Source organism: Poecilia reticulata, linkage group LG9, assembly GCF_000633615.1.
Source record: "Poecilia reticulata strain Guanapo linkage group LG9, Guppy_female_1.0+MT, whole genome shotgun sequence".
In the NCBI taxonomy this organism is placed as follows: Eukaryota; Metazoa; Chordata; class Actinopteri; order Cyprinodontiformes; family Poeciliidae; genus Poecilia; species Poecilia reticulata.
The window spans coordinates 10,533,952-10,547,460 of NC_024339.1; the positions used below are offsets into that span (position 1 = coordinate 10,533,952).

General features: G+C 36.8%; 1 protein-coding gene across 33 annotated transcripts in view; it reads left to right on the forward strand.

Annotated features, from left to right (window-relative positions):
* The window catches only part of camk2b1 (calcium/calmodulin-dependent protein kinase (CaM kinase) II beta 1), an 82,981-nt gene that overhangs the window by 13,454 nt on the left and 56,018 nt on the right, over positions 1-13,509 (forward strand). For all 33 annotated transcript variants that reach the window (XM_017306717.1, XM_017306721.1, XM_008417823.2 and 30 more), the window contains exons 3-5: positions 5,650-5,709; positions 6,604-6,658; positions 7,057-7,122. In XM_017306717.1, coding sequence (XP_017162206.1) covers positions 5,650-5,709; positions 6,604-6,658; positions 7,057-7,122 — 181 coding nt within the window. The remainder of the gene's footprint in view (positions 1-5,649; positions 5,710-6,603; positions 6,659-7,056; positions 7,123-13,509) is intronic.

The following is a 13,509-nucleotide window of genomic DNA, read 5'->3' on the forward strand; positions in this document are numbered from 1 at the left end:
ATGGATGGATGGATGGATGGATGGATGGATGGATGGATGGATGGAAGTTTATTGGTCAACTTGTATTACTGGAACATTTTATTGTCCAGCAAAATTTATTGTGACTGTCAATGTGAATAATGTTAATTGGTGTGAATACTAAAAACCAGTTTTCCAGTGTCTACATTCCTTTAGTATTTTTAGGAAATAAGAAAAAAAGTGAGATTTAAATTCCATATTTCCCAGCTGCCATGCTGATCTTGTAAGTCAAATATTCTTGAACAGTGGTTGTATGAGCTTCTCTTTGTGGATGTTTCCTCTTCTCCTGAGACGCCAGCCCTCACTGGCGATGATTAACCCAAATGTATTCCTCTCCTCATCGCTTCCTCTCTTCTTCTCCAGCACAACGTCTCCTGCAGACTCTGCTGCATGCTGTCCTTGGGTTATCTCACTCTGCGCTCGTGTTCCTGTTTGCCACATATCTCCTCCTGCTTGTTCCTTCTCACCACTTCCTCTCTCATCCCCCTCCAGGACCGATCCTCACCATCCTTCCTTTCTCCGTTATCTCTCTGCTAATTTCTTATTTACCCCTCTGCTTCAGAGAGCGACAGCGTTTGGCTGACCGACGGCTTTAAAGAGATGGGTTAAATGAATATTTGAAGCAGAGTGTACTACCAGGGCTGTGCTACTTTTCCTCAGTTGACTGTACACTCCTTACAGTCAGAGCAACAGCAAAATGAAAGCTCTGATTTCGATTCAAACTTTTTTTATACAGTGAAACAGAAATATAATATATTTGTTTGCCTTATTTTTCAGATTTTTAGCTGCACTAAAACATGGAAACGTTTAGTAATAAAATAACTATTTACTTAAATTTTTAGATTTTAATGTTTTTTGTTTCTTTCTTATCTCCAAATGTGTTCTTTCATAAAAAGAAAGAACAAATTTTTATTTCATTCATCTGTTGTAGGAGTTAATTAATTAATTAGGTCCAAATAAAGATAAGCTGTAAAACATTCTTGTCAAACAATAGGCCCTTTTTAGAGCTTTGCCGAGGTTGATAAGGTGGATTAGATCGGCTTCACAGGTAAATTTGGCCGACCTCCGATCTTCCAAAATTAAGGAAATTGGTTGATAAATCAGTGCTCCCCTACTTTGAACTACGGTGGCCCAAAGAGTACATTGATGGGAAAAAAAATCTCAATTTACCAAAATGAAATCTTTATAAACAGAACATTTTATTAATTAATAAAATCGATTTATTGCCCAGCCGGGCTGCACAGTGGTGCAGTTGGTAGAGCTGTTGCCTTGCAGCAAGAAGGTTCTGGGTTTGATTCCCGGCCCCTGTCTTTCTGCATGGAGTTTGCATGTTCTCCCTGTGCATGCGTGGGTTTTCTCTGGGTACCCACGGTTTCCTCCCACAGTCCAAAAACATGACTGTCAGGTTAATTGGTCTGTCTAAATTGCCCCTAGGTGTGAGTGTGTGTRTGCATAGTTGTGTGTCCTGTGTGTCTCTGTGTTGCCCTGCGACAGACTGGCGACCTGTCCAGGGTGACCCCGCCTCTCACCCGGAACGTTAGCTGGAGAGGCACTAGCAACCCTCCCGACCCCACTAAGGGACAAGGGTGCAAGAAAATGGATGGATGGATGGATTTATTGCCCAGCCCAGAAGAGAATATACAAAAGTTGGCTGTACACAAATATTTTTAATTAATGTATTTTTATTTCATTTTGATTGATCCTGTAGCCTTAACTCACATAATTCCATTTGCATTTCATAAGAACTTTTTTTTTCGAAATAAATTTTTTTTCTCTGTATTTCTCAACACAATTATTTTGATTCATTGCGATACCACACAGTGGTGTGCAGCCAGGTAGTTACAGACCTCTGTTTTATTTACAACTGAAAGTCCATCATCTACTAATTTAATAGTCTAAAATTCTTTAAAAATTTTATACTTTACGGTATTTCAATTCCAAAAGAAAATAGTTTTTTTTACTCAATCTTCACTTCCACTCATGCCCAGGAAATGTTGATATTGCATGAAATATTTTACTTCTATAATTAAATCAGAAAATTCAGTGTAATTCACTTCAAAAGTACTTTATTTATCTTAAAAGAAATCAGTTGACAATTGGCAAACACTGCTAATCCACCTCATTTTCTTTTGCCACTCCTTTTTAAATCTCCGTTTGGCCATATGGTTAGAAAGCCAATCTATGTTCACTGAGTTTTAGAGCTCAACTCTGAATCTTTCCATTGTTCATTGTTTTAATCTCCCAGTTTTTTCATGAAGCTGATCTATCGATACACTGAGAAATGTGGGGAAGGAAGTTTGACCTTGAGTCATGAATGTTGGTTTTTCTGATCAAGTCAGCTTCATAAACAACCTGAAACCCATTTTCATCTTGGTCTGAAATGAGTGGGTGCTCATTTTCAGGTTCTACCTCTTTGTTTGGCGATAATGTAACAATGAAGGAGGGAAAGAACAGAAGAAGATGAAGCACAATTTTCCCATCCCATCAACTTTTTCCATTTATCTTACAATAACAAAAATATTTATAGAACTGAACCAGAGGTTTGTGTAGGACGTGTGACAGTTCATATCATTGCTAATGAAAGCAGTTTCGGTTTCTAAGTTACATGTACAGGGTTAATTTCCTCTCCAGTGTTTAGTGATGCCTTCCTGTAGAGCAGAGGTGTCCAAAATACTCGCCAAAAGTACTAGTGAAAAAAAAAAAAAAATTTTTAAAAATTAAAATGATGAAAAATGTTTTCTGTTTTTTACCTACTCATCAATAAACCAAACATGAACTATTTTAATTAAACAAATAATCAGATTTTTTTGTAGGAACGGGATTAAAGATCCTAAGCTGATCAAATGAAAGGCATCCAAGTTCATTACTGAGGGCTCGATTGAAGACAAAATATTTAGTCCGTTCTTAGCCATAAATACAGGATCTGGATCATATTTGGGTGCATCAAGTGTCCTTTTGACTAGTTAGTTTGTCTAGAAAGTCCGGTTCATTTGGGTGTGGTGTGAATGCACCAAGAGTTCAATCACACAGACCAAAATAACGAACTGTGGTTCGCCTAAAAACCCCAGTTTTGGTTTGGTTAAAGTGATCTCTGGTGTGATTTGAATTATGAATTCTGGGCGGACCAGAGACCAATCCAAAGCAGGAAGTGGACTAAAACAAAGGGCATTCTGGGTAAACGCAACCAAAACGAACACAAAAGTCTAACGGTAGAGGGAGAAATGGCTTGTGATCTTTTACCAAAAACAAAGGAACAAACTCTACAATCTGATGCCTCTTATTTTTTTACATTTCAGAAAAAGTTGTTTTCTTCAGTGTCTTCTAAGGTTTTGTTTCTTTCTGTGATTCTGGGTGCAGCTCCACTATAAGCGAGGAGCGGGACAAGTTTTTCAAATGTTTTGTTTTGGTTGACAGAGTGCAGAGTGAAAGCAAACCGCAGCAGAAAAAAATGTAACAAATGTTGCAATTTTGGTCCCCAATCGAACCGAGTCTGCCGCACTATCAGGTGTGAAAACAGTCTAGTCAATTAATAGATGTACTCCTATTAACCATAAAAGCAGAAGAAAAGCAGAAAGTTGGAAAAGGTTTTTTGTAAGTAGATTTTGATCTAATTTTATTAGATCAAAATATAACAAAATCTAATAAATTCAAGAATAATTTATTCTTGAATTGAGGTCGTGGGCTCCTCTTCGGTTGCTCTTTGAACACCGAAGAGCAACCTAACAAAACCTTTTGTTAGGTTTTGACATATCTAACAAAACCTTTTGTTAGATCTTGACATATCTAACAAAAGCTCAGGTATGTCGACAGATGGACTAAACCGTGATGAACGGAGACAACAACTCTGGGCCATTTCTGTTCTAGTATTATCAGCAGATGCCACCAACAGACTGAAACCCGATCCTGGCCCATTTGACGTTTTTTCCACCATTTGGCATCGTGACATATCAAGGACGGTTCAGCAAAAACACGAGTTTAGGCGGAGTGGACATTTAGACAAAGCAAACGATAACCTCACCTGGAGACTAGAAAAAAGCAGCTTGATTTACAGAGAGATGAATAGAAAATCATGCTTTGTTTGGTTCACTGGTTCCTCAAACCGAAGAGTCAGAGGAAGAAAACAAGCAGCAGCAGCAGGCGCAGCGATTAGCATTGTTTTAATCTTTCAACAGAAAGATGGCATGCAGGCTTAATTGTTCTTCCTCCTCCCACCTCCTCTGTCCCTCTTCAACACTCCCCCACTCCTTTCTCCAACTGGCTTAGCTCGTCTTCTAAGACTGTAATCACTGGGCTTACACGTCACCGTCACTCCTCTGTACCCATGGAAATGTGTCTGCTCGCGTTTTTCTATGCTATTCCTGTCACAGATTGTACTATACTGTTTCCAGCAACAGCATGTATTTATTTTCATCAGTTGTTTGAGTGTTTGTGTTTACAGGGATCCACTTCTTCTTGGGTTTTTCTGTCTGTGGGCATGTTTGGTCCGATCGTCACGTTCTGAAATGATAAAATACCTAAACCAGAAATAGCATCTGATTTCATCACAAAGAAGCAAAGCAGCCCAGGTGGCCCAATGTGTGTGTTAGACCTGTTTTGCTCTAAACTCCAAAGGATTTTCGGGTATCAGAATAAAGCCCGATCGAGGTTGTGGTGCCGCTTTGTGCTGCACTGTGACTGATTACGGTGTCAGATGAGTATTATATTGATCTGATCTTCATCTTCGTATGCAGAGCTCCTTATTTCAGCCTTAAGCTCAGGATCAAATCACAAGTATCATTATCTCAGCCACACCTACGTCCAGTTTGCATCAATAAGTAAACCTTTTAATTGATGATTGCAGAGTCTTTAAAACAGTTTATGTTTCAGTAAAACTTCATTTTACTGGTGGAAACTCAAAAACTGAAAATTTGCATCTTCAAAAAGGATAGTTTCAATGTCTTTATTCTTATTTTTTAATCATTTGTATTGAATAGTATGACAGAGTATTCGGACCATTGCAGCTAAATGAAAAAATGAAACGATGTGGCCATGGAGGAGTAAATTTCTGTTAATAAAACTCACAAGTTTCTAGATTCATTTCACCCATTTATGAGACAAACCGTGGATATTCTCTAATGTCAAAAAGTCAATAAATTTGCAAGAAAAAAAATATAATTTTCCATGATTAAAGGAATAAATTTACAGATATTCAAACTAAAAATATTATTTGACATTGTAAAATCAGATATTTGTGACACAAATGCCAGAAGAGAAAATATCCAGATGTTGATCTACTTCACTCTTAGAGGACTTCTGGCATTTTTTGTGGGGAACATCAGACTTTATATAGTTTACAAGTTTAATATAAGAAAAAAATCAAAATAATCCACATAAAAATTAATCTATGAAGCTTATTGTGTTTGAACAAATTAAGCAAAATGTACCTTTTTGTGTTTTTTTTTTCTTTTTTACAATATCATGCTGCATTTTCTCACTATGCTTCACCCGACTAGTTGCTACTTCAGCATTTTCTTTTAGTATCAGATAAAGTAAAATTTCAAACACATCTAACCCTGACGCAGACATCCGTCTGCAGTAGATTTTGCTCATTGTGTTTCATTTCTTAATTATTGTTTCTGTGCTGTTTTGCAGATCACCAGAAGTTGGAGCGAGAGGCTCGGATCTGTCGCCTTTTGAAACACCCCAACATTGGTGAGGAACTCGTTCGGTTTTACTCCTTCTAACACCAACACAGTGAATTATGAAATACTTTTGAGCAACTTTATCGATTTTTCTCAGTTTATATCTAATTCATAGTTAGGTTGCAACTAACAAATATTTAGTAATCGATTAATCTGTCAGTTACTGTTACAATTAATTGGATAAAAATGTGTACACTCTGCAGATTTTTCATTAAGCTAATTAAATCTATCTATACAATATTATAAATATATTAGATATTTGAAGTAAATAACTTTCTTTTTAAATTAAAAAATGCTTTAACATAGCATTCCTTTAGTGAATTTAAACTGGGTGAATGAAATGCCACGTGGGGAGTTTTGGGTAAAACATTGCAGATAAAGGTTTTTTGTGCAGTTTGGACATAATTACTTCTCTGATATTTGTTTTTCAGCAAATTGCCTTTTTTTTAGTTTTTATACTCCAGTTAACAGTTAATCAATTACTAAATTAGTAATTTGAAATCTAATTCATTGTTTCATCTCTAATTTATATTGATAATTTTTATTCCCCTCAAAGTATTCACACAGTTTACTCAAAATGGAGCAAAGTTGATGCTGAATTTTATATTTTAAATGAAATATAACAGTGCAGTACATTCTCCTGTTGCTTAAATGTATAATTTTAATTGCAGAACCTCTTGCTATAATGTAAATACATAACATAAGGCTCTATTATTATGACTCCCTGTGGTTTTGTTCCCTCACACGCTCTCCCTGCTGTTTTTTTACGCTCCTTTAATCTCTCACTTAAAATGCAGCAGTGAGGCTTTTTCAGAGGCAGTTAGAAAAAGCATTGAATTAATCGTTACAGCAAAATAAATGTGCAATGACTGTACTAAACGTTTATTCCTCAATTCTCTTACAGTTCGTCTTCACGACAGTATATCAGAGGAGGGTTTCCACTACCTCCTGTTTGACTTGTAAGTCATCCTTCCTCTCTTTTACACACATGCTTCATCATCTTCTTCCTCCTCTCCCTCGGTTCCTGCACCCTCTGTGCATATATAGCATTGCATAACTCTCTCCTATATTTACCCCATCCCTGTCACCACCGCCACCCACACCCTCCGCATCCATCTCTCAGCAATTCCCTCTAGTTTCCATGGCAACGGTGTGGGAAGAGGGGCGGAGGGGAGATTTTAGGGGGAAACGGGGTGAGCCACAAATAAACCAAAAAGTGGTGATGAAATCCTTGTTTTTGGATTTCTTTATGTTTCTTATTTCTGTTGTTCTTTCCTGGAATGTTGTAAAAAACAAAAAACAAAACAACAACACTGGAGTGTCCTAATGTTAAATAAATGTGTTTTTGTTGTTGCAGGGTGACAGGAGGTGAACTGTTTGAGGACATCGTAGCCAGAGAGTACTACAGCGAGGCGGACGCCAGGTAGGACCGCGGCCTTCGTCTCTCTGCGTCCTCATCTTCAAAACGTTCCCAGTCTGTTGCCGTCTTGTTTGTGGTTTTCTACGTACTTCTTTATTCCTCTCAATTTCCTCTCCTTTTCCTTTAGTTTCTGCTCCTTGTCATCTTGTCTCACCCCTTGTTTTCAGCTTCATGAATCATGTAGACGTGTTATTTTTCCATATTTCTTTTCTTGCAATTCTTGTTAGTTTTTCTTGCTTTTTTTTGTCTGTTCAAAAAGCTGTTTTCTTTTCTCTCTTTCTTACTCTAACTCCTGCAGTTCCTTGCAAAAGTATCTGCACCCCACGACCACATTTTGGCAAATTTCAACCAAAGACTTCAGTGTGTTTTATTGGAACAAAGTAGTGCATGATTTGAAGTGTGGGGAAACGAATACTCGGTTTTCAAAAGGTTTAACAAATATAATCAGTGTGGCGTCTACTCTTAGTCAGCTCTCCTATGTCGATACTTTGTAGAAGCACAATTTGCTGCAAAAAGTTACGTCTCTACAAGCTTTGCTGATCTGGAAAGAGTTTTCTTCCCATCCATTCAAATCATATCTGTCCCTGCTGAAGTCTGCATGATGTGTAGTGCTAGTTTTCTGCCAAGTTTAGCACTTATTCAAAAATCCTTTCGTTTTCTCCTCATCTGACCAGGTCATCCCATGATAGGGATGAGAATTCCTCGCATCATTTATCATCTATTGTGATACATTTCTTACCTCTAAATAAATTCTAATTAATGTTGTTCAAAGTCCCCCAAAACTGTTTAGAAAATATTTTGAAAACCCTGCATAATTTCCTCCATTTCCTAGTCATGCACTACATAAAATCTGAATAAAATACATTAAAGTTTGTAGTTTTAATGCAATAAAAAGAGGAAAAATGTTAACTGGGAACGAATACTTTTGCCAGTCGCTGTAATTTTGCTGTCAGTTATCTATTCTCTTTGCTCTTTTCTTTTCACCATTCTTCCCTTTTCCTTTGCTTTCTCCATTGCACTACTTGTCCTCACCTCTCACACCGACACATCACGCACCTTTAAGACCCAACTTAGGTTTGACCAATCACACTTTGTAGCATAAAAAACGTCTGTTTTTACAGACTCAACACTAAGTTAGTCTGTTGGAGATAAATATGGACTCTGTTATATAGCAAATTGCAGCATTCTAATTTGTAGGCTATTAAAAATGACATATTTGTGATTTCCATGCAGAGGTCATTCCAAGGTTCTTGCTAAAACAGTAATTAGATGCTTTGAAAGCTGTGAACATCAGCATTTTCACTGTTTATTAACTAAAAATAACTGGAACCACCATAAATGTGTGTCTTAATTAGCTTTCTGCTGATGCTTTTTAAACTATAATCAGCAGATTATTATTGGTCAAACCTCAAGGCTTTCTTTTAAAGACTTGGTGAGATTTGCAGGTGCAGTTTGCTCAGGATGCATCTTGTGCTGTTCATCGTTCTTCTGCTTCGCTTCTCCTCAGACAGTGGAAAAGATAAAAACAATGTCAGCAAATCTAAAGTTTGAACTACGGTGACAGTTTCAGTTTCTTTCTTTGGTTTTGTTCTTTTTCACCCTTTTACCACAGACTGTGCTGTTTTATATGTAACGCCCACCGCCCCCTGCTGACTCATCGCCACACACAGTTCACTTTAACAATCGACGGAAGAGGAAACGGCGTAGTGGGGGGGTGGACAGACAATAGGCTGAGAGAAGAGTGAGAGAGATACTTGAAACTGACAGTTGTGAGTGTGGGTGTCAGTCCATTCACCAGTATTAAAAGCCCAGCAGAGTTGCCTGTCTTTTTAAGCTAAAATCACTACAGTATGTGACAGTAAATGGTCGATTTCAGCTCCAGTCTCCACTTTCAAGCTGCTTCAGTTGTAGCTTGTAATTATTTTCTGTAAGAACTGGTGGTATTCCTCATCTATAGAGCAGGATTTCTGGTTTTGACCGGCTCTAAAAAGACTTATCTGTTAACAGCCCTAAATTACTGGTGCTTTTGATAACAGGTGTTTCTTTGCAGACTTGCAAGTGTCTGTTTCACATGCAGTTTAAGGCCAATAGTCCACACATAGCAAGATATCTGTAAAAAATAAATAGATTTTTATGCATTATGGCCTTTCATCCTCACAAAAAAATTATTTATTTAAAAAAAAAAAACTCCAAGCAAAATGGACATTTAAGAAAACTCAGCATTTGTGTTTGCGTGTGTGCATTGGAAAATTGAGATTGAGATGTGCATCATAGCCTGTGACAGATAATGCGCTAATATATCCACATACTTGCTTTGACTCAATTCCCAGTCAGTATTGTCTTGTATTTAATTAACTTTATATCCTAATACTCTGTTTAAAAGTAGTTCAACATACAAATTGATCTCCTGGCTTGTGTAATTCCTATCAGAAAGTTGTGGTTGTTTTGAAGCAACTTGATTGGCTGACAGGTTTTAGGTTTGCGCTGCACTGCCCCCTACGGGTTTGGCATGTTTAAAACAAGTCTCGAATGTTTTAAGTTAAATTATCTGCCAGTGGACCTCGTACGTTTTCATCCCTATTAAGGAATTATCGGCTTAGCACAAACTCCTATATTTTGCTGAAAACTTACTTGAAAGTTAGTTTTGTCTTAATCCAAGTGTACAAAAATATTTGCACTAAAAACTAGAACAAAAATACTTGGTAAGATAAATTTTTTTGCTGTGTGTTATTGATTCTTCTTCTTCTACATCTTGTTTAATGGCAGTTATCAAATAACGTAATGGAACATTAGCGCCACCATCTGGTAAGGATTGTGGACCAAATGTTTCTAAAAAGACAAAAAAAAGCTTATTCCATCCCACAAATTGGGTCTTAAATAGAAAATGTCCTGGTAGCTTTTACTTCTTGGGTCTTTCTGAAATACAATAAGAGTCTTTGGTTGATGCACACAGAAGGACAATCGTAGAATCTAGACTCGATTAAGAAAAGTGTCATGATGATGAAACTAAAATTGAATTAATTGCCGCTCACCAGCGACATGTTTAATCACATCTTATTTACATCCTTCTCATTATTGTGATTTGTCACAGGTTTTTGCCATGCTGGTCACTTTCCTACCTCGTCCATTTGATATTAATTGTCAGCTATTTAGTGACTGCCTGCTTGTATAAATTTGTTTTTCATCTAGTGAAACAACAAACATTTTACAGAGAATATCTCTCATTTCTGTCAGTTTTTCCACCCTTTTCACTGCTTCCGACACTCTAGGCTCACTAAAAATCATCCTCACTACTCCAAATATTTTGTCACATTAGAAGCTCTCTTAATTCCTTAAAGTTTATCTTACCGAAGTAAATAAAAAATTTTTTTTCCCCTAAAATAACATCAGAAGGAGCTACTTCAGTCTTAGGATTCTTTAAGATTATTCAACTCAGCCATATTGAAGCAAAGAAACAAAAGCTGCAAGCCATCAGAGGAGAACATTTCTGAACAACACTGATTGTAATATCTTCTAGAACAGGTTTGTATAATGTAAGTTGCGATTTACTTTAATTTACAGCCTGATCTCCTGAAGTTTAAACAGAACTAAAGAAAAGCCAGCACTGCTTGACTTTTAGCTGTTGGCACAACAAGCATCAACAATGAAATCTGGGCAGATATGACCTGTTTTGTTTCCTGACTGAGTCGCTCATTAGCGCCCAGGATCGATTTAATCTCATTATTGTAGCTTCAAGAGTGAATAATTATTTTATTGTTCAGCAGCTGACTATAGTTTTATTGGACGGGAACTGCTGGCGTGTTTCCAGGAGCGCCAACAGGTGGCTGAGAAGCCCATAAATCACTCACAGCAGAAAGGTCATATCCAGCAGTGTTCTGTAATTTGTTCCCTTTATTGAAAGGAAACCCATTTTATATCGGAGACAATAATACAACACAATTAAGCCTGAAATGTCAAATGTCAAGATTATTTAAAATCTTCTACAGCTTCTGAAAACCTTAAATAAATGTATAGCATTGAAACACTTAATCTGATGTGGCCCTTCGACGTCGGCTAAAATGTGGAGGCCATCACTTGTCAAAGACTGGCGAGACTTGAGTGCAGGTCCTATAAATAAATCAGCATTTACATTTCCTCGTAGTGTTGCACACAGAATTTGTATCGGGGATGAACATAAGAAAAAGCAAATATACTCTCAGGTGAAAACATAACAGCATTAATCTTGACAAATGTTTTGTCAAGATTCATGCAAAATATGCTGCATTTATGAGTCAAGGTACATCCAACTCCCACTCGCAGCTGTTCATCATAGCTTATGTTTGAACGTTAGCATACCTGGTCCACCTGTCGAAGAGATTATTGTGGATTTTAGGAGGAGTAGGAATATGTCACATCTGTTTCCGATTTTGATCATTTTTTTTGCTTCCTTTTCTAAAAAAAGAAATTATGATCAGAAAGTTGCTGTTATTTCAATTATCCCGTCAATGAGTTTTTCAACAAAGTGTTAGGAACTTTATGTTTAAATAAAGAATGTAGAAATAATATTAGAAGAAAGTTCTTTTAATAAGGAAAAAAGCTTGAAGAATTGTTTTTATTTTTTGTGTTGGAGTTCTCATAAATTTGTTACTTCATTCCCCAAATATTATGACTTTATTCTGGTAAGATTCTATTTTGAGTTTATTGTTGTACGACTTGATTCTTGCAACATAATAAGTTTATTTCTATTTTTAAAAATAATCTTAGCCTGGCCCTAATATTCTGACAAACAGTTGACCTTAATTCAAAGTCCAAATAGATAAATGCTCGTCAAACAAGATGGCGGCCTTGGGCATACTGACATCATTCTGAATTATGGTAACCCAAGGAGTGCATTTGTGGAAAAAATACCAAATTTTCCATAAATTAAATCTTCCAAAACCAACAATTTGATTAACTGATAAAATGAATTCATGACCCAGCCCTAGTTTTAAGCAATCCAAACCCAAACCAACATCTAAACGGGTTGCTGATCATTTTTCTTCCTGAATATCTTTTCCTCCTTCATCTGAATGTCACTCATTCAGGCCAGTATCAAACACACACTCACACATACACACACCGCCACCCTGGCTGCCTTGGAGACTAGCAAGAAGTGGGACTTCAATTAGCCATGATAATTAGTCTCACTCTCACTCAGACCCCAAACTGTGCAGAATCACACCTTGTCGCCCCCAGTCAGAATCTATCAGAGTTCCTTTTTAGGAACGTTTGATCAGATCAAGGCCACAATGAGTAAATTTGTGAGTAAATTACACCAAAGTACGAAACAAGCAATCTTTCCTAACCAGGGGTTATACAGGCTGAACAGGAAATCTAAGACAAAGCAGTGCTAGTTTATTTTTAAAATAGTTTTACCCCAGATATGGCATTTCTCTTTGGACTGCTCCCCAGTTCTGTGCTGAAGCATTTACAATTGAGCAGAATATGTGGGAAAATAGGGAATTTTGAAATGATTATGCCCTATTACAAAACACTCCCAAGCAGCTCTAAAGTAAGAGACACTTTTTGGATGTAAAGGTCCAGAAAGCAGAACCTCAACATGTAGTTGTGGCACCGTAGTTATGAAGGTTTTGGAGCAAATCTGATGCAGAATAAGCACAATCCCCGGTCTCTCAGAGAATCTGGCAGATTTCTGATCACTTAAGTTTGAGAGATGTTCCCTGATTTCAAAACTTTAGCTGCTGCTTGTAATTCCAGTCTCCAGTTTAGCTGCAGTGTGGATTCAGCCTAGAGATCCATATCAAAACCCTGAGAAGTTTGATTACACACAAGTGGGTGAACAATCCTTGCTCATGTTCATAATACATAATGTCTGCTTGGTGTGTGATTGTGGATTCTCTGTTTCGCTCGTTGGATATTAATTAAACCGAATGAAAATAAAATGCACTTGAATATGTCATTATGATCATTTTTAGAAATGACGGGAGAAAATAGATTATTATTTTTGTTTTCGGTCAAAATTACAGAAAACAAGAAAGTCTCTGAGTGAGACGCATGTTTTTTTTTTTGTTTTGTTTTTTTACTGCCATGCATAGCGTCAACATCTGAAAAATTAAGCTTAGCATGGCCTGGTTGATTCGCTTCCACCCAGTGAATGGAAACGCACCTAATTTGCATTTTCTTTTTTGCAACATTTTAAAATTTCGCATCACAATTGGATTGAAATATTTAACAACTTATAAAAGCTCCCAACTTTGCATAATATCATAGTACAATTGATTTATAATGTATGTCTAAAATATCTAAAAATATAAAAATATTATGTCACCAACTGTAAAACAAGCAATAAATATTAAATTTTGTCAAATGCGAAGTATTTTTACACCCTGCACATTTGGCTTTATGTTATTT